The sequence below is a fragment of the Anopheles marshallii genome, chromosome 3 (genome assembly GCF_943734725.1).
Source record: "Anopheles marshallii chromosome 3, idAnoMarsDA_429_01, whole genome shotgun sequence".
NCBI lineage: Eukaryota > Metazoa > Arthropoda > Insecta > Diptera > Culicidae > Anopheles > Anopheles marshallii.
The window spans coordinates 68747919-68769206 of record NC_071327.1 but is presented as its reverse complement, the minus strand read 5'-3'; the positions used below and the strand labels follow the sequence as shown (position 1 = coordinate 68769206).

At 43.0% G+C, this 21288-nt stretch overlaps 6 protein-coding genes across 6 annotated transcripts; 2 read left to right on the top strand and 4 right to left on the bottom strand.

The window, feature by feature from the left end:
- Positions 1 to 15: 15 nt before the first annotated feature.
- On the bottom strand, positions 16 to 1275 carry LOC128713774 (vacuolar protein-sorting-associated protein 36). The gene is made up of 2 exons (XM_053808640.1): positions 1180 to 1275; positions 16 to 1116 (listed from the first exon to the last, which is right to left on the bottom strand). The coding sequence occupies exons 1-2, from the start codon at positions 1273 to 1275 to the stop codon at positions 16 to 18; spliced, it is 1197 nt and encodes a 398-aa protein (XP_053664615.1).
- A 936-nt stretch (positions 1276 to 2211) lies between these two features.
- Positions 2212 to 3728, bottom strand: LOC128712075 (caspase Dronc). The gene is made up of 4 exons (XM_053806970.1): positions 3597 to 3728; positions 2963 to 3523; positions 2666 to 2889; positions 2212 to 2587 (listed from the first exon to the last, which is right to left on the bottom strand). The coding sequence occupies exons 1-4, from the start codon at positions 3726 to 3728 to the stop codon at positions 2212 to 2214; spliced, it is 1293 nt and encodes a 430-aa protein (XP_053662945.1).
- Positions 3729 to 4212: 484 nt separating this feature from the next.
- LOC128714857 (coiled-coil domain-containing protein 186-like) lies at positions 4213 to 5808 on the top strand. Its single transcript, XM_053809738.1, has 6 exons — positions 4213 to 4365; positions 4448 to 4577; positions 4640 to 4818; positions 4899 to 5272; positions 5373 to 5564; positions 5655 to 5808. The coding sequence occupies exons 1-6, from the start codon at positions 4213 to 4215 to the stop codon at positions 5806 to 5808; spliced, it is 1182 nt and encodes a 393-aa protein (XP_053665713.1).
- A 366-nt stretch (positions 5809 to 6174) lies between these two features.
- Positions 6175 to 6891, bottom strand: LOC128713890 (tRNA (guanine-N(7)-)-methyltransferase). Its single transcript, XM_053808762.1, has one exon. The coding sequence runs from the start codon at positions 6889 to 6891 to the stop codon at positions 6175 to 6177; it is 717 nt and encodes a 238-aa protein (XP_053664737.1).
- A 465-nt stretch (positions 6892 to 7356) lies between these two features.
- On the bottom strand, positions 7357 to 11719 carry LOC128713073 (condensin-2 complex subunit D3). The gene is made up of 7 exons (XM_053807937.1): positions 9615 to 11719; positions 9373 to 9523; positions 8872 to 9283; positions 8593 to 8779; positions 8237 to 8525; positions 7766 to 8176; positions 7357 to 7695 (listed from the first exon to the last, which is right to left on the bottom strand). Exons 1-7 carry the CDS (start codon positions 11717 to 11719, stop codon positions 7357 to 7359), a joined length of 3894 nt encoding a protein of 1297 aa, XP_053663912.1.
- A 474-nt stretch (positions 11720 to 12193) lies between these two features.
- Positions 12194 to 12810, top strand: LOC128713999 (protein MIX23). The gene is made up of 3 exons (XM_053808874.1): positions 12194 to 12235; positions 12358 to 12630; positions 12703 to 12810. The coding sequence occupies exons 1-3, from the start codon at positions 12194 to 12196 to the stop codon at positions 12808 to 12810; spliced, it is 423 nt and encodes a 140-aa protein (XP_053664849.1).
- The last annotated feature ends 8478 nt before the right edge of the window (positions 12811 to 21288 follow it).

Here is a 21288-nt window from a genome sequence, read left to right as displayed (position 1 = left end):
ATTGCTTTCGCACACTCAACAGTGCACGAATCTGTTCAGATAGAACCGCAAACCTTCGATTGATTCGTCGCGGCATAGCTGCCCAAAGCCTTCAGCTGTTAGTAAACGTTCACGGGCTAACAACAGCGATATACACTCGAGGCGCGCCAATTCATCAGGGCTCATGGACACATTCTGCTCCACTAATTCTACGGTGCGTTCCGAAACCAGCGCATCGTCATGCGACTCTAGCTGCAGTACCATTGCTCCGCTCGGAAATTCGCGAAGTTTAATAGGCCCCATTAGCAGTCGGCACGCCTCCAGTAAATCTTCGGGCGAAAGTAACTCTAAACCGCGGGCCCGATTTACGCGGCAGTAAACATCGGCTAGCGACATCATGCCGCCTGCTTCGGTGATCGGATCAAGTAGCATCTCGCACAGTTGTCGCGAGAGCTTGAGGAAATATTCCGAATTGCTACGCGTTCCATCCCTCGTAACAGGATCATCAATACCGAGGCTCAATAAATACGACTTGAAACGTACTGTTTCGTCCTCCGATATTTCGCCCTGGCGTTCGCGTATCTTTGCACTAACCGCATTCGTTATGGCCACCATATCCTTGGCCATTCCCATCAGCTTGCCCAGATCTTTGAACGCAAGGTTAATGTTGGCATCCGTTTGTTTTTGTTTTTCGACCAAATTACGCTCAATGCCTACTATGCCGATGCGTAACTGGCGTTGCTTCCCTGCATCTGTGCTGGGCCCGGCAGCAGCTGACGGGTCAGATGAAGTGCTGGATTGAGTTGAATTATCCGATACAGCCCAAATACAAGCCGCCAACGTAGAATGCAGTGCCTGAATGAACGCCTGTTCAACTCCATTGCGGCCGGATAGTTTCACAAAGGATGAGCAACTGTGATCCATGGGACCGGGTTTCTTGTCCGGTGCTAGTTCGCTCAGACGCAAAATGATGCGTTTCTTTCGACCGAACAACATCGAGCTGGCTTCCTCCTCATCCACGAACAGCACGTATTTTAACTTCATCTCCAAACAGTTGCCTCCTCGTGCAATTTCTCCGTTACGGCCCCACAGCAACCGGTGACTAGTCAACACGATTTCGCCATCTTCGTAGTTTGTCTAGAACCGATAGAGCCACACTTGCAATTCTGTCAGATCGTGTTCCTTTCCATCAATACGTACCTTTTCGTCGCCATCGTAAAGCTTTATGTTCCGATCTTTTGCCACAAAGGATTCGCCTTCGAACAGACGTGCCTGACAATATTCAAATCGGTTCATTTTTCCATCCAGAAACTCGTTGGCTAGCTTTTTATGATTGAGAAGGTTTTGTTTTGCAAATGTTTATGTTGTGCATCCCTTCAGAAACGTTACCCGTACTGGCGAAATGTCAAACTTGTTCTACAGTTCTGCAAATCCAAAATAGGCCATTCTGGTGTGTTAGTTTTATCATTTTACAGAATATTATTATGGGTGTACTTTTTCAGTGTCCTGGACGTCCTAGACAGCTTCGATATTATAGTACAGTCTTTTCCCGAGTTACGCGAATAATGCGTGCTCGAGAATTTCGCGTAACTGCACTGAAAAGACTGAACTTTCTTTGCTCTCATGTTTCAATTATTATCTTATTGCCGGATTACGCCTTACCATTAACAAATAAGGAGGGAAACTAACTGAGATGCTGAAAAGCATATGTTCGTTCCAAACCACGTGCTTCATAAGCAGCATGAAGAGGCATTTTTCTTCCTTACCCAGCTCTACGCATTTTTTTTTTATTTTACGAAGGTGTTGCAACAACAATTCAATAGATCGTCAGAGCACCAGCAGACTACAATGGAGTTGCTTCGACTTATAATCCAGGATCAACGCACAATGGCCACGGATAGTTATGAGGTGTACAATGAATTAATGTTCTTTTTTGACAAAGAAGTTTTATTTCAATGAACGTTACTCGAAAAAATGCTGATATTATACATTTCAATAGCGTAATGACCAATGTAATGTCAATGTAACGCTGTCTTATGATATAGTATGTAAAGTTAAAATAGTTCTTGGCAGCGCTCGTCAGAAACACTAATTACGAAATATCATCCTCTGAACATGTAAGGCACTATCGGATAAAAAAAAACTGTTTATGATCAAGATGACATGCTTCTGCCTACAACATAGCGCATATTTCTATAAATTATCCTTTCAATTTTTTTAAAATTAAAAAAATCACAATTCTGCCGGAAACTCATAATAGCCAGGATTTAAGTACAGTTGCTTGAAAAATCCTCTCTGCTCGGTGCAGATGGTCTGCAATGCAGCGGCCTCTGTGCGGTACGTGGCTGCATATTCGCCTACCAGCTTCATTAGAATCTCTACATCCGTATCGTGTGCGTGCTCGGACCAAATTTTGCACATACTTTCGACAAACCATGATCCCGTGTTGGTATCTCGATGTGCGGCAAATCCTGGTACAGTCGCGTAACACACCAGCATGTCACAGTAAGTGGCAATGTTTGACGGTAATGGTTTCTTCAAGTCAATCATACCATCGCGCTCCGTATTTGTTGATAAACGATACGATCCCAAATCGGATTGAACTCCGCTAAAATGCAAGAATCGAATTGAGACACACTATAAATTAGCTCGTCTGCGTGGACTGTAACCTTCCGTATCCACTTACCGACAAATAGAAATGAAAAACAATTTCGGTTTACGGATCAATTTGGTACAGTTAACGGTATTGAACTCCGTTAAAAGATCTTCGACGCGTAGGATTGAATTATCATGCAGGAAAATGTAATCGCTGCCCTTTCGATGATCTCCATGAGAGAGAATGTAAAAGGCAAAGCAATCGCAGGACAAGTATTCGGAATCCTTCAACTGCACCAACAGTTCTTTCAAATCCTGCAAATTGAAACAGAAATGAAACAAAATACTAGAAGAGTACACATATACAAGATAAAATAATCATGCTTACACCCATCGTAATGTCCTCATAATAGAATACAACGAATCCAAGCTGCTGGAATACCGAAATCAAATTCCTTCCATCGATGTCTGCCCCGTTTCTTTTAGGATGAACGTCTTTCACAAAGGTGATCACATTCACAATGAAGGCCACGCCCCGGTTGCGACTCTTCATTGGATATGCCGGAACTTTTGGGTGCGTTTCTGTTGGTCCAGCGGATAGCTTAACAGAGAAAGAGGTTGGCAGGATGTCAGGATAAACTTGCAAGACGTGTTTGCTTTCCTCGACCAGCGTGGTTGACGCGAGGTTGCTAATTTTGCCATCTTCTACATCGCCTGGACCCCGGTATGAGTACACCTTTGGGGCCACATTGCAGCTGACCGATCGTACACGTTGAGGATTGTGCGTGGAATGCATTTGATGGTCGTTCGAAGAAGGTTTCAGTATAGAATAAGCTATGGGAAACATCTGCTGACATATGCTCAGCAACGTATCGAACGCTTTTGGACCACGTTTGGTAATCTTTTCGAACAACTTTTTATGCCGAGAGATTTCATCTTGAGCCATGCTCTAGAAGGAAAACGAACACAAACCGTATGTAAAAACTGTGCAACAAAGCAGGTGCTACCAATAGTTGACTCACCTCAATACGGGACGCCATTGTCTGCGAGAGCATATTTCGTTGTATGCATTCAGAACGCAATGCATTATAGTTAGTGTTGTTCACAAGTTTTTCCAAATTGCTGTAAATAATGGCTCGATCCCTGTTGTTCATCTTACGGCGGTTTTACAGACTTTTATTTCCACGTATTAAATGTTATTCTCCAGCGCGTCCTTCGCTAGACGGATGATTAATTTCAAAAACAACAAAGGCACTGTGGTAGGCTGGCGGTCCATCATCACGGACTACAGTCGAGATAACTTGTTCAGGGGTTCAAAAGTAAACTCTGCAGCACAAGTGATTCAATATAAGATTGATCATTTTACATCAGCTTTTTAATGTTTCTTAGTAAGTTGGCTCACGACACAATACAAAATACTGTATTTTTCCTCAATTCGCTGAAAACGAACCGGAACTAATTTTTGTGATTTTTCGCATTTCTGAAACTAAAAACTACCTTTGCTCTATCGACTTTGGAAACTGTCATAACGCATGACAACTGTCAGTGGATAACGGACATTGTTTAAATTTATTGTTTTGGTAGCAGCGTTTTGTTTTGTGCGTGTTGCCCACCAAGCGATTAAAAATCCTCGCAACGATGAGTAATGCAGCATTTATAGAAGATTGGAACAGCATTGTTCCGTTCAAAATCAAAGCAATAGATTTGGAAAAGCCTACAGAACAGTTTGTGTACAAAGCAATACTCCATTTTTTTAAGCTCATGCATTACGATGTTTCCAGTTACGAAAACGTAAGCAATCGCCATTTTCCGCTGTTTTGCGGAATAAATATAGTGAAAATGTTAACATCCTTTGTGTTCAACCAATTTTCAGATGTACAGCGAATCTACCGAAACTATCACGTCGAAGCGGGTGGAACTAGTGGCGAGGATCAACTACATCTATCAGCTATGCTCAGATTCGAAACAAACTTCCTTCTTTTATATTGATCTCGTAAAGCCAAGTAAGATCGGTTGTGCATCTTCCATAGAGCGGCATTAATTGCCATAAGTCTTTTGCTTACAGCGGGTAAAAAAATAGTACATCTCTTGAAAATACTATTAAACTACCTGTTCTACATCAACATGGTGAAAGAAAGCGTACAGGAAAAGGCCAACCTTTGTACCGAGAAATATTTTGAGCTGAAAGTCAAACTCAACCAGAAACAAATAATGAAGGAAGAAACCAAAATTCGAGCCAACGATGTAGGAAGATTCAACGATTAATGTATAGTTAAACCTTTGTAGTACAGCATTAATCTCCAAAATTTTTCTTTCATTATCAGATCAATCGTCATATAGATGACTTGAAAAATCGGCTTCCCCAATTGAAGTCTCAAATTGACACTCTTCACCAACGCAAAAACGCGCTACAGGAAAGCATTGCTACATTGAAAATGAACGATCAAAATCTGGCTGATCAAATTATCAAACTAAAAGTTGAACACTCGGAGCTAACCGATCAGATTGTGACAGATGAAGAGGCCGCTTCAATGAGGAGTACAAAAAATTCCCTGGAAAAAGAAATCGAAACACTTTGTGATACGGAAAAACAGCTTCAGAAAACGTACGAAATTCATGTTGCATCTATCAATGAGATCAGACCGTGTAATGCGCTTCTGGAAAAATTGTTACAATTTGAATTCGATGATTCTTGCAAGTAAGTTGTACTATCGCATTAAAATTCCCTAGTCAGCATGCTGTATCATATTTGTATGTGTATTTTATATTATCTTTTTGATTGTTTCATTTTTATCTAGAAATTTGCGAAAGGAATTGATCGAATTGAACACCTTGTACGATAAGTTACAAAAACAACACACCAGTTTGATGAACGTTTCAGACGGTTTGCAAGAAAATTGTAAAGAAATTGAAGCACTTATAGCGGAGAAAAAACAAGAGCTAGATATACGAACAAAAGTGTCTGAAAAGAGTGATAGAAAAAACGATCAGTAAGTACTAATTAAGAAAATTACACACAACTGTAGTACAGCTCGTTGAATTAACGAATAATTGTTTGTTTATACTAACCTTCTTTACAGCAAACTTCTAGAGAAGGAGAAACACCTTAAAGCTTTGCAGGACACCAACGAAATTTTCGAACAGATGCTGGCAATTCAACGATTAGAAGTACAAAGAGTTGTTGAAATGACTGAAAAATCTTTAATGGTTATCAAACAAAATTTGATTGAATAACGTGTTCTGATAGTCTTTAGATATCTCACTTTAGATATGACACAATTTTGTGTCTTGTCTTTTTCTACATAAACTTTTATTAATTTAAAAATACATAACTGTCGTTTGCATTCTGTCGAGATTTACTTCCCAAAATTTGCTTTGCACGTGTGTATAATTGGTTAAATTTATTAACCTTCACATTCGCAACATATATCCGTCAAATTAATATTTTTCCTCCATCATCATGACTCTAAATTTTAATTTCAAATAATTGATACGTTGAATTTCATGTGCTTTCTTACGAAGAACGCAAGATGTTTAACAAAACTTTATTTTACCACTTAAACAACGATCTTCGACCATTGAATCGATCGATTCGGTTATTCATAACCTAGAGAAGATGGCCATAAATTTGTCTCCACTCATGCGCGTTACCTTTTGGCCTTCCTCGCTGCTGTCCAACAGCTTCGGTGCGAGTATGTCCTCCTGGGCTTCACTGTCTGACAAACGCGTAAAGCTGGGATGCTCCTCGATATGCTTGCACATCCATTCGTGAAGTTCGCGCACATCGGTCACGGTGTAAATTTTCCCCCCAGGACGCAACACGTACGCGTACTCACTCAGCAACGTGGAATTAATGATGCGCCATTTGTGTTTCGCCTTTTTAAAGTGTGGATCCGGATACAGGAAAAACAACTTCTCTAGCTGATGTTTATGGAAGTAGTTCGGTAAGTATTTCATGGCGTTCGTACGAATGCAAGCAATATTATCGTACTTTCCTTTGTGTCGTTGGCGTAACGCTTTAATTCGGTCCATCACATAATCGGACACCTTTACCCGTATCTCCATACCGAGAGCTAACTTGTCCGGATAAGTTTCGCCCAACGTTACCAGAAACCCGCCGTAACCACAGCCAATATCCGCAAATTCTACGCACCGGTTGCCAACAGTGGGATACAGTTCATTCCAGTTGCTCAATGCTGGCAAAGCAGGATAATCGAAACTATGGTCGGCAATGGGATTCGAGTGGGCACGTTGTCGATAAAAACGCTTCTGCGGTAGTTTCACCTGCTGATCGACGGGCTCTTCCACTGCTTCCATTATACAATTGTTGGAATAATGGTTTTCTGTAAAACTAAATTATATCAAAATGAGTTATCGTTGAACTGCTGGCAATATATGAATAAAAGCTAGATAATACAAATTAATCCACAAACTTACGATTTACATGCAGAGCCGGTATCGCGTGTTTTGTTTTCCGTGATGGTGTTTTGATTGCTGTTTGGACGTCAAAAATCTTATACGACAGGCTACATCGATCAGTTCAATACTTCGTTCGAAAATGTGTCGTTATGAACTTACAAAGTGGCGATCACTACGCTTTGAACAATTTTCAGTTGTCTACTCACAAAATCAATTTAGCCGAATTTAGATCCTTTTAGTCGAATTTTATTTGTTCTTGATTGACAAACTCATTTGAGTATCAATGTCTAACAATCTTTGGTTGTAGGTAAATGCATTTTCGTGAAAAAATGGTTTGCCGCCAGCATCCCAGCGCTTATTCACTTATACCGCCTCTAAATCTAACAAATCATCCGCGCTTTCCTCCTCATCATCGCTTTCACATGCACTTTCATCGTCCGATTTGTTTTTACCTGTCGATTGTTTGCTTCGCTTTCGCTTGCTATCTGTTGTACTGTCGATTACTTTCAGTAAGGATCGCCAAAAATTCATCGGTTTTGCAAATTCTACAAGCGTACGAAAGTTACCTGCAATCGCTAAGGACAGTTCTTCCAACCGTTTATCAACCAGATGCATTTGGGTAGGTGCGATCTTTTGTACATATTTTCTAACTTCCTGCTGGAACAAACAGTACACTGCGATCATTTTTTCCGCAATCGTTGTCTGTAAAACAAAGGTAATAAGTTAACATGTTTGTAAAACAACTTCATAAAACAGTGTGAGCGCTAATTACCACTTCAGTCTCGTGCTGTGTTTGTGCTGCTTTTAAGCGGGATTTTTTCGCTGAGGGTCCTTCGTTGCCGTCTGAATTAGTTGTGTGCGTTTCGTCTTCCGTTGTTCCTGCACCCTTCGACAGTTTGGCCTTATCACGGTTTCTTACACCGCACATACATTTAAATACGTATATTAAGTCGATGAGCGTACCAACACCCTGGGCACACTCGATGTATGTTCCTTTCGATAGCTGTTGGTGGATTTTGTTCACGTTCTTCAACAGTTTCAATAAACTCATGTCGTCAATATTGTGCACGAAGAAATCATAAATAGCACAACGCATCTGCTGCGATCTTTCATCACTGCCGGCCAAATCACAATCCTCATTGTCAAGATCCGAGGCGGGAAACATGTCGCTTGCTGCATATTTCTGTAAGTATTAAAATTTATTGTTAGAATATTGACAGTATTTGAAGTATTAAAAAGTTACCAAATAGTTATTGAAAACGTAAACGCATTCCAAAAACGATACTTTTAATAACTTCTCATTCTTTGAGTTGACGTAAAGTTGTATGACATAGAATGCCTGGGCCGCAATGTGGTCGTCCTCGTCGATGATTAACTTTAGGATGTTCAATAGTACGACGCCGCGCATCTTGACGTAATCTTGCAAGATCAGCTCATTTAGGTTGCTCAGCGCAACACTCCGTACGGCTAAGTAGCGCGAACTGAGCTGTCCGATTACGGTGGTAATGGATGAATCTACCAAAGATGTATGCCTAAAAATATATAACACATGATCGTTAATCGACTGCATGAATTCCAATTGTTCCAACACAACCGTACCTTTTGCACAGATCAGCAAAAGCTGTTATGAGCGTGCATAAAATACTATGGTGGATGTTTTTGAACTTTAAAATTTTGTTAAAGTCAGCAATTACCGTCGACGCCAACGATCCATCGCGTAACCCAAACCTTGCCAGCACTATTATCGTTACATTAATTTTACGCGTTTGACTGGTTTGTACTAATACTGTTGGATTAAATTAAAAAATAAGATACCTGTCGTGACATTTCCGCCATCCAACATTTAACATCGAAAGATTAGTAAACGCTAATACTTACAAACTTTTTCATCAGCTGCAATACGAGCTAAATAGTTTAGTAGTATACTTAGTATATTACTATCAGGCCTAACATTCAAATCGGTCGCTGCCTCAGCGTAAACGAGCAGGCTAATCAAATAACGCTCATTGGACACGTGGGCACTGGTATAATGGGAATGAAAGTGTAACAAATATTCCGCACTGCTATCACGTATCCCTGTGATCCACGTGTCATGTACGGCACCATCGGCCTTTTCCTTTATCATACAGCACAGACTGTATATGTCACCAACAAGCGAAATGTTTGTGCTGCCGGTACGTAATAAATCGCTCAGAATTTTAAACAACTGATTTAATCCAGGGCGCGTAAAGTCAGATAACCAGGATTTTATTACGGACAGGATGTACTGTAAACAGATTGGTGAGTTGTACTGCAAATGAAATTAAAATACAACGATAGTAAGTAAAACACGAAGCACAACACGTTAAATAACACGTTGAACAACGTTAAATAACATACCGTATCTTGTTGCAGAATATCGTTCATAGTCTTGATGACAAGATCAGGGTTTTTGGATTTCATTTTATTTGCTATAATCGCAAGAATAATCCATGCTTCACTACAGTTCACCGTAAAGATGTGGGACTCAATGATGCTAAGGTTTTTGGCCCTATATTTTCAGAAATAAAAAAGAAGGGAATTCCAGGTAGTTACATCTGATCATGTGTATTAAGTTACATTTGTTCCCGACATACACTTACGTCAGAATAGATTTCTGTATCCAAGAATCGACAGCTGATTTGAGAACATTTATTTTTCCTATCACCAGTATGGATCGAACGATCATCCACGGGGTGAATACTTTCCTGGACGAGGAATCTTCATACCGACAAATATTGTCGAACACGTTGGTTTTAAGGCTCTCCATTGCCGATTCCTTCAACTTTTGGTCGACATCGTCGAGGAAAAAGAGCAAACATTTCGACCATAGCTTTATCAGTGGCAAATAGTTTGGATACAGTGCGATCAGTTTGTTGAGCACGTTCAGCGTGGTACGACGCATTAACATAACAGGATCTTTTGCTAGCTTCGTAACGATGTGATCAAATATTGGTTCATCGATGCGATTCCGGCTCAACTCCACAATACACTCCAAACAGGACAGAGCAACACGTCTTATGGCGGACATTGGTGACTGCATGGCGTCATATATTGCATTCGGCAGGGATGTTAAAATGTCTTCAATCATGTTTATGCCTGGCACATCGGACGTTAGCTTTTGAATGGAGAGGGATTCGCTTACACCCGCTAAGCTTTTATCCCTAGATGATTCGTTAGCACCTGAAGATGATGGTTGATGACCAAAATTAAGAAAGTTTCTGGAAATACCTAGCTCCAGCTCGGCTGTTTGGAAAAGCTCCTCGAAGTCGTTCATCTGAAGGTAGTTTTTTTCATCTTCATCTGCGTTGGCGGAGTAGAAAGCATCCCGAAATATTTGCTTCATAGTTTTGTTACCGTTCTGGAGAATTTTCAGCAAGCATTGGAATGCCTTTAGCTTGACCGTGTTGGACTTTTCCATCAGCTTGTTGTGTAGCAATTTAATAAGCTCAATTTCCCGCGGTACGTTCGATATCTCCGACTGAAACAGTTCCCAATCGACGCTACAGTCAACCACTGCTAACCTGGCTATCATTTCAACGATATTAATACGTGCACTAGTCTCTGCATGTGTTTCTATCTGCTTAAGGTAATCGACGATGGAAACGTTACATTTTCTATACATAACTAGCTCGTAGCGTACGGCTGCATCTAGCAGTATCGCATAGTCATCCGGACGAGCGAAAACTTTCGGCGGGTTCGTAAGTACAGCTTTGATGAAACTTGATAACACTTCACATGTATCGGGAGGATTTTGTTCGAGCAATCGCAGGAAAACATTATGCACCCGAAAAGCGGACGAAACGTTTTTGTACTCCGAACTGTAGAATACGGCCGTCTTGTTTAGAATCATGCGTATGGTCGTCGAACATTGGTTGTGATCGTCATGCTCCGGCAAACAAATTATGCTAAGCGTTTTGAATATGTTCTCCGCCATTTGTTCCGCTTCTGGTCGACCATGTGCATGCTTTATGCAGTAAATGAGCAGGTTTTTAAACGTTTCAATCAATTGAATTTTTGACGATACACAGTTTTTTAACGTCATGCATCGGAGCAAGAGTTGCAAATCCTCCAGCATGGATATGTAATCCAGCAGCAGGCGGCTAACTTGGTTGGTACTTTTCATTCGTCCTTGCGATGCATCCGCCGGAAGCCGATCGATAAGCTTGAAAACATCTAAGCCTTTCGCAAACACCTGTTCATTGAACACTGTCGTTTGTTTCTGTCCCGGAGTGCTCAATGAAACGATGTACAATCTTGCCGAGCAAATGGCAAGGTTTCGATGGGTCGTTTCCGTTGGGTAGAGCTCAGCGAGACAAATCAATGCGTAAATAAAGGAAAGAAAATGGTCAATATTCATTTTTTTCGACAAATATTGCCAATTATCGTACTGATCGTATAGGCCAGCGGTGTTGCGAATGTTTTCCACCTCTCGAATCATGTCCCGCATTAAATCCAGCAACTCCGAATCACGTATCGCTCGTTTAACCATCGGAAGGCTTCGGAGATCCTTGGCTATCTTTCTTGGAACGCTAGATTCACCGGCGTGCTCAGCATCGCTTTCGTCACTGTTGTCGCTATTTGCCGGGGTTGTAGTGCTGCCGTTTTCACGCTCTTCGCACAGACGATCTATATGGTCGATAGACACCGAACCATCGAAATAACTGGGCAACTGGTTCAACAATAAATGTACGTGCGTTGGAGCCATTTTCAAACAAAACAACAAACCGTACAAATTTGAGAAATTGTCGGCAAATGAAAGTAAACAAAACTGCTGTCAATTCAGCGACAGTTCGAACTGCCGTTGCAAATGCGTTCTCCGAAATCCGTTGGTTGCACCTTCGAAACTTGCACATGTTTCTTTTATCCAAAATTAATGACACAACCGATGCAAAAATAACATAAACAACTGTGAATTGCTTCTTTGCGTGTGCAATTAAAGTTTTAATAATTTGCAATATATGTCCATTCAATTCTAATTCTCAAGTAGTAGAAGCGCCCCTTGAGTATTCGAACCTACCCTTTGTCAAGCCGGCTGTCAAACGAAGGTGAAAGTTTGATCGGCAATTTGTGTAGCGCACGACTATTTCTGTTATTGTTGTATTTTTTAACAAATTTTAACAGAAAAACTCACACAAAACCAAACCCGACCAACTCGAACACTGCCTGAGAATCTGTGGAAATGAGTTTCAAGTATGAATGCGCCGACTTCTCGCAGTTCCAGGTAACTAGACCGTTCCGGCCTGCCGTCTTGTGGTAAAGGCATCCGCAATTGCCAAGATTGTGTAATCTCCCTCGTTGCCGGTGGAATTCATGATCTTTCTTATCCTTCGCTTACACTTGCAGGAGCAGTTGAAAAAGATGCGAGATCTTGATGACAAAATTATCTACGCGCTGAACACATCCATACCGACGGAATCGTTCAAAGGTCAGGTGGACGCTGAAGCGAAGTGCCGTGAGCTGCATGGTCAGCTTGAATCAGGCTACGGACACCGGCAAGAGGCAATAAAGAAATGTATCGTCGTGTGCGCTGATACGGTCAAAACGCTCAAAGATAAACGCGAGGACAACAAGGACGACGTCACGCTGAACAAACAGTTCAAAACGGAACAACGGAAAGTAAGTAGTAAATGCAGCAGAGTGGATAACGCTGTAGACAGTGCATTCAGCACAAATTCACCTTTATTTTAGCTACGATTACTGCAGGCGGAACTAAGCGTGGAGGATATTATTCGGGAACGAACGCAGAAAACGTTCCGTGAACGTTGTAGGTTATTTTTCCGTTTTGATTCACTCTAAAGCACGGGGAACCTCACGGGAAGGAGGCTGTACAGCAACGTCACAAATGCAGCGCTAGATTTTCGGAGCAGACGATTCGGAAGGTATAGCAGCATTTATTCGCGAGCAGCGCATTTAATGGCAGGGTGTGGTAAAAACTGTGCGTGACTTACAGTCATCGTGGTTTTACCGATGTTTTACAAAGATTTTAGTAGTTTATCCTGATCGTACGAAGTGATCTTATGGGCGAACCAATATCACTTAACTCAGCAAAAATGTTATAAGGTGTTGTTTACTGTAGTAAAGTGTAACAAGTTGTCGAAATATGCCGAAAGCGCTTACGCCGAATTAATTCACCGTTTAGCAATGATCTGGAAAGAATAGTTGCCTCCTTTGATTCGATCGCCAATGGACGAATTATATCTTGTGAGCTACCTTGTATACAAGTTCGATCGTATTGCCTGCAGTGTTGTGTCTTGCATGCGTCGCGATGTATGCAAAAGTTGGCAAATTTCTCAAGGGTTAACGGAATTTTTAAATTATAATTGAATTCAAAACGATATTCCATTATAATCCTAATCAAAATACATACAACGGCGTAGATTAGAGCCAAATCTGTAAAAAGAACAACCATTTTCTTACCATTTTCGTCCGTATCTATACTGTGATTGGGGTTTCATTTTATTTATTTATACGATGATAAAATTTAATCTGTATGGTTTTATTTTTCACATTAGGTAAATTCCTTACAATAATTCAACTTTTTTTCATAAAGCTCTTGGTTTGTTTAATAATATAATAAGCCTTGAAGTTACCGTTCCAAAACGCCACAAACGGATATAGAAAATTTGAATAGCAAACCGCAAAGCCCATTTGGGCGGTTACTTTTGGAATGATAACATATACCCTACTGTTATTTTAAGACGTGGTTCCCAGGATAAACTGATTTCATATTTAAATTTTTTATTATTTTTTAACTCTCCCGGAACTGAATCATATTTATGGTGGTGGGACGTGCTAATAATTATTCACTTTGAGCTTCCCTAACCATATATAAGCATATGAACGATTCTAAACATACAATAATTACCATAATCATCTAAATATTAAGCAAATCTTCCAACACATACAAAAGTTTATTCACAGATATCCAATTCACTTAAATTTATTGCAGTATCGTGTTATTATCCTGTTGCTATGTTTACATTAATCTCATAAATGAAAATAAATCTGAATACTTTATTTCACAATGTAACAAATTGAACACTTTCACAAAATCACTCTTTTAACATTTGTATGTAATACAATCTTTTTTTTTCACAGCACACCATTCAATTTCCCATCGATGCGTATCAATCAATTATTAACTTCGGTATGCTAGCTTTATGACGTTTAAAATACACTCATACAGCTAGATAACCAAAGAGAACATTGACGAAAATGGTTTTGATAAAAATCAGCGATTGTATGTTGTCGGCCTCCGGGTGTCCGCGAGATTCGTGCAGCCGTTTGAAGGGATGTTTTGTTTCCGATGGTTTGCATGATCACGATGCGTACTTACCGGTGTGATCGGTAGTCGACCCGGCGAGAACCTCCCCCATCCTTTGCTTCCGGGCGATGAGGATAAGTGAGTTGGAGGTAGGACAATGGGCGCTCTCCCGTCCGTTGGTGCCAATTTGTATCAATATTTACATTTCAATTTATCGACAAAGCTGCAACGAACTTTTTCCCTCCAGGCTGCCAGATCAAACAGTGTGTGTCGATATATGCTATTGAGCGATAGGGATTGCCGTTCCGTTTTCAACACTATTAAGAATGTTTCGAAAAAATACGCTCCGCTCGAGAATTATCACGAAACGAGAATGTGGTTGGTGATGTAGTACTCGCTACTGTATGCACGAAATTAGTCGACTAGTGTTAATAGTGTTACCGGTTTTCGCATCCGCCTCTCAGAAGGGTCTGAATCGGAACGTGCGATGGACACGTTGCCAAAACCGCCCGCAATCTAACGGCCCCCGGTGTTGTCGATGGTTGCGTGTCAGCGGGATTGGATCGCGACAAAAGCATCGTGTGGCAATACACTCACAACCAACCAACTCGCGCTGTTATTGCCTACCGGAGAGCACCGATAGATATTGAACATCGTCGTCGCACGTCTTATCGCGCTCAGCTAACATTACCACCGCCGTGTTGTCTAATCAATATTCCTTCCAACACCACTCCCCGCTCCGCCGATACGATCGGTTTGATTGCGCGCTCGCATACTGATGCGGTGTGTAAAAAGTACAACAACTGAAAGGTAAAAAAACACCTTGTCAAGCTGATAAAAAAACCAAGCCCTCCACGTGCGCGATGCGTCTTGTATTTATCACCTGGTTCAACGTATATTTTGAATGATACTCCTTCAGTTTTGTTTCGAAAAAAAAGCATATCAAAATGGGTGAATCAAAATGTTTGTTGCAGAACCGGAAAAAGAGCCGGAACCATACCGTCGAACCGATGCGAAGACATTCCGTGTTGGTATAACCTTTACATTATTGTCTGATGAATGAAGGTGCTGTGTCGAGGGTATCGATCTTAACCGATCAGCAATCACATCAATGCAACCTAAAATGAGATCAAGAGAAAACGAGAAACGTATTGAATACATTCGACCGCTACACGAATCCCCTGTGTGAGGCTATTTTCCAATGATATTTTGCGTGTGTGTCGCTTAATGTATGTAAATCAAAGATCAACTAAGGGGAAAAAAAAACAAAACTTGTTCTTCCTTTTGCGGACGTACCGATTACATTTCAACTTTAGCAGCACAAAGCACACGGGGGTAAAACATCCGGGTTTGAGAGATGGAAGTAAGCGCAAACGGTTGTCTGGTGCTGCTTGCCGGTGTGAGTAAATCACGAAGATGTAATGAGTTTTTTTTTTATTCATCAAACAGGGCACAAAAACCCACACAAGAAGCAACGCTTTATTTACACACTATTCTCACATCGATCTTACACGCGCTGGGAAGGCTTCGAAACCGGAACGCAACCTGTAAAGAGAATGAGTTGGTGTAGTTAATTGTTGTTTCATACCCAGCGGCCGGAAACCGAATGCCACATATTCTGTTGACTTGTGGTCGAACTCGAAGAAGAAAAAGAAAGCACATGTGGCTCAACTGAACCGATCGCAGATGGAACGTTTTGCTCGATCGATTTGATCAATTTCTTTGTGGTTGTCGCGGGCAAACAACACATTGCCATCACAGTCCCAACACCGATCCGCCACCACCATGAACCAATAAACACACCGGTTGGATACACCGCCAATGAAGAAATCGTTCGAAACGGTATGAAGCATGTCTAATGCATTCAGCGCCACACGTCATCACGAGGAGGGGTCAAATGTTTCCACTTTTTTCCCTCTTAAATTCCACCATTAGACTAGACATTTCCCAGCAGAGACATACACCTCGTAAAACCTTGAAGTCGGACGTGAGAACCATTCCACACAGCTGACGATCGGACGCTCCATGATGATGGTTGGTCGGGTTCACGTACACGTTCGGCCAACAAACTACAACCGACGAAGAAAATTCAATCTTTTGGGGCCGAAAATTAAAAAGGCTAGCCAGAAAGGAAATACCTCCCCGAAATTCCACCGCATGTGTGTGTGTGTGTGTGTGTGTGGTTGTACTTTCACAAATGGAATGTAATTACCGACACAACCCCGTGAGCGTGTGTGTCTCTGTGGGAAAATGAAACGGTGCCGGGAATGTTTCCATCAGGAAAAGGGAATAGGGGTATTGGGAAGCGAAATGGTTGACTGCTTTTTAATTGACTGGTTTCTCGATTGGCCGGTTCGGTTGGGACGGGGTGGATAATATTCTGAGCATTTGTCACCTCCGCACGGTTCCCCACAGATGGCGCCATAGCGCATCGCGTACAATGTGGCACAAACTGGCTGACACACGACACACTTGCACTTGTCCTTGCCTTATACGTGGACACGACCGAACGCAAATATGGTTTCCCGGGCGGACTCGGGCCTCGAAGTACCGGAAACCGGGACGGCACACGTTTTATGAATCAGGCAGGTTATGGGAAGGCAGTTGCAAATGGACAAACGATTCGCACCAATCGAGGCGTACAGACATGGCCAACGACACGAACACGATGATGATGATGATGGTTGATAGTTCCAGGAAGATCCCCGCGCCAACTTGCTCGGCAATTAAGATTCAACAGCTGTCGTCATCGTTTACACGGAATCGGCACCATTCCAAGGCGGTCAGTACCTCTCGCCTACATTGGGATTGGGTTAAGATTCCTTCTTACTTCATGAATCACTTACCCCGCGCGCGAAGTACGTCAGCTTTTGGGGTTGTACGATTGGAGAGTGACGAATTCACAGCTCATTGCTATAGAGCACACACCAAACTCCGTACAACATGTACATCGAATATCCACAAGAAGATATTGCACAATGTAAGATAATTTGTAAGAAAAAGCACTCGATTGGACACATCAGCGTTAATGACAAAATCCCCCAAACGCGAGAGGTGCGTTAATCTTGCCCAGAACGACTAAATAACTCCCCTTCTCTGTCGCAGCCAATCGTGACCACGTCACATAGAGCACGCGTTTCAGCGTTTGGACACCGCCACCAGGGACGCCAAAACGGAGTGTGATTGATCGAGTGGACTTGAATATTCTTAGCCATTTGGGCACGATTCTTCGTCATGGGTTCGTTGCTGCTTCAGCGTACGGTAACGTGCCGGGGGCCCCTGTGTACACACTGCTGCTCAGTCGATGATCTCCAGCACAGTCTCGTGGTGCGCGTCCTTTTAGCGAGTCCACCGGTGCTTAGCCCACGCGGGCTACGAACGGAGCACCCGTTTCAAGGTACCGTGGGCGACGACGATCGAAAACACGGTCCAACCACCAAACGGCGTGCTGCACGAACTGAGTGTGCCCGTACACAACTCGTGTAGTTGCTGTTCCTGCAAATCACCGTCTATGGTTACGCTTACGTATGCAGATCACAAGAGCTGTTGGCGGTCCTTCTTCGCCATCATTCACCTCCGGCTGTGCAGCTGTGCTAATCGCGGCGCCCATAAAGTGCCGCGAAGACTCCACGCTCTGTTCATTTATAACGTGTTTGCACTACACAGCTTTTGGCCAAACCCACTCTGCGAGAGACTGCGAACGCACCGGCATAAAACCGGGTACAAGAAGCGACAACAGGGGAGAGATATATTTATGACCACCTGGGTCGTTTACCACACCACGGTTCACCTGAGGTTCAATGGACATTGGACTCGTACCGTGACGCAGACGAGTTGTGTACACCGCGTTTTATAGAATTTCTTCATCTTCTCAGATGCAAAAGGATAGCCATAGAGACAACGCTTAGACATGCACTCGCCCGCTATGAACAAATCGTGGTTATTGTCAACGTACCAATTGGAATGGTGGGTTTATGTGCAATAAGCACTGCTTAATGTCTGATATATTTCCATGCTTTCCGTTGTATTTATTTACACCTTTTCTCGGTCGGTTAGTGTACCATTCTAGCGCCCTGGACGTTAATGCCATCCAGTAAGTTAGACACCATTTCTCACGATCAGCTCAGTAAGTTTCACAATGCCCCGACAGCTCAGAGGCAATAAGTTAAGTCGAAAAGTGTCAGATCATCGTAACGAATCAATCACATTGCGTTTGGACGTCTAGACGTCCTTCAGTTACCCACGCATCCTGGGAAAATGGTACCTTCCAAAGTCACTCCACGGTCTAGACCCATTCGTTGTTGTAACGCCGACGAATTCTGGACGGTTCTGGACATCGGTGATCGTAGCAGAAATCTAATCCCTTTTGCAGGAGGCATCCTGCTTGCTTGTTACCTGTAGTAACCAAGTAATAAAAGCGCTTACTGCCGTACCACCGACCGGGACCTCGAGCAGGTAATAAACCAGAAACCCTCGTAGGAAACCTGCAGAATGTACACCATCATCATGATCACGGACTCAAACCGTTCCGGGAACGTTCTCATCCCCGTCGATGGAAATTCAAACTGACTTTAGAAAAAGCGAAAAAAAAGGACCAGGTACTACTCCCGCAGGGTGATGCACAACTCGGAGGGTGATCTTGATCGTAAAGGTTTACGCAGCCAGCAGCCAAGGGGTTCCTCGTTTTATGATCATGATTCCTGTGAGATTTAATGATGCTCGCTTTTATTCTACCTGTTCGTCTGCTCAAATTTTTTCTTTTAGCTGTTGTTGTTGTCGAACATCACAAAGTTAATTTTCGGCCCATTTCCCATTCCATCCCTCAAGGATTTGTGCCTTACCCGCAAAACGCAACGACAAAACAACCTGCACAGAACGGGGACGGCATATGAACGTACGGCTTAAGAGGACCAGGTTCACCGGGGTCTGCTCTTCCTTTTGTTATATTTTCTCATTGAACAATCCTGCTGGAAACCCTTTTTTTGAAATCCATTAGAACCTGGAACTACCTTTACCTTCACCACCACGTTGGAGTTAAGCACAGCATCGAGGTTCTTGAAAGGATGGTTAACTTTTTTTCTGAGCCTGTGTGAGCCGGGAGGGTTTTTTTTTACTCCCGTTGCCCAGCCGTCGCCCATCATTGACGCATCCACATCCTGTTGCACTTTTGAGTTTTCTGGGAACGAACCGCACGGTTGTGCTCACTTCTCTCGCTGCGTTGCCTGTATTTTGCCTCACATTTAACGGCCCCGGTTTACGCATTCCATACACGCAGTGTACCGGTGCGTGAGTACAGGTGAAAACAGCGACAATGGAAAGAGCGGAGCTCATTTTTCATGCGTCCCGGTACCGGTGCATAAGACGCGCCTGCACCGAAATAACGAAAGGTGGGACACATTCTGCATTGTTCTGCATGTGTCCGCCGCTGGCTGCACATTGAAGGTGGTTCACTAGAATGCAGAAACGGGGAACGATCGCACGGTAGGACTCTTGGCATGTGGGACATTTATTTTACGACCAGTTCTATTACTCCCCTGCGGGGCAGGAGTTGCGGATGCGAATGTTGGAACAGAGCTAGGTCGATGCCGGCTGCACAGAGAAAAATCATGGCTGCTCAGGTTTCACTCCAACTCATAAAAGATGTATGGAGGACTGTCTCGCATTGACAATGAGGAATCGTAATCGAGACCCGCCAAAACGCACTCGGCACACACACACGCACACAGAAAGGCACATCTTGTGCGGCACGTCCCCGGTTACACATTATGCATTCCGGATGAGGACTGGACTGGCTGGCGGGAGAGTTTTTATTCTACTTTAATATTTTGCATTACGCAAACACCGTTCGGCCGGCGGCGAAAAAAAAAACCCCATGGGCGACCATGTGGCATTCCCCTCCCCCCCTGTATGCCCGCCAAAATCCATTCCACCGAGACGGTTCCTCGGTTCCTCGGTTTCGGGTTGGACACATTCATGTTGCGAGCACCTGGGACACAATGAATAAGATTGTTGTTGGACATTGCGATTGGAATACTAAACCAAAAAAAAAAACGATCTCCAATCATGTGACCCCAAGTGGCACTACGCGCAAAATCGGTGTGATGTTCAAGCACACTAAACACACCGTACAGAGCGAAAGGGGTTTTGGGGTTTGCGATCCAAAAAAAAAAAAATAAATAAAGCACCAATTTTCATCAATCATTCGATCGAGCCTGACGACCTTTCGCTGCGGATATCTCTTCCCTTTCGCTTCGTCTAATGGGGAAGATTGAATGTAACCGAAAAGACGAAGTGTTCATACGGCGCGCTACTGCTCAAGGTAGCGCGCGTGGAAAAGAGAGCTTACAGCACTGAAACTTTGTACAACCTTGTTTGCGTTGCTGGTGATGTAGCAGTTTTTGGTTTGTTCCACCAGCTACCCGATTACTGTGCGTCGCTTTTCATGTCCCGACGTCGGCCGGACAATTACCAATTAGGTGGCTTAATAAAGACCTTGCAAGGCTCTCCGCTTGGCGCATTATGCGCACCACCGACACTCCTCACCGCCGGTGGCAATATGCCGGAGCGGTGGTCGGATCGATTGATTTTCGTCCAACAAATAGGCACTTCCATCCTTGAGCTGAATTTTGTTGGTTTGTGTAGCACGAGTGAACTGGCGCACGCTACCCCGGTCAGCCATTATAGGGACAAGGCCATTATGATGGTGAGGAAAATTTGGTAGCAGTTCAAGCCAGTGTCCATTTTGAGTTTTTTCGATTATGACTCGTTGAGGTCTCGAAAACGAACCTCTTTCTGGTTATAATTTGGCTCGGTAACCTTTGTTAAAAGGAGTACGTTAAACACCTCGGCTCTTCTGGTGTATTGCCACAGCAACCACAAGAGGCCAGCTATACAGGCCTGCCACATGTCTGGCTTTTTTTTTACTTAATTTTCCTGTTAGCTGGTTAGTCAGTTCTGCGTACGGGAGGTTGGTCCGGATGGGATTTTGGATCGGTCCTGTCGTGTGAAGA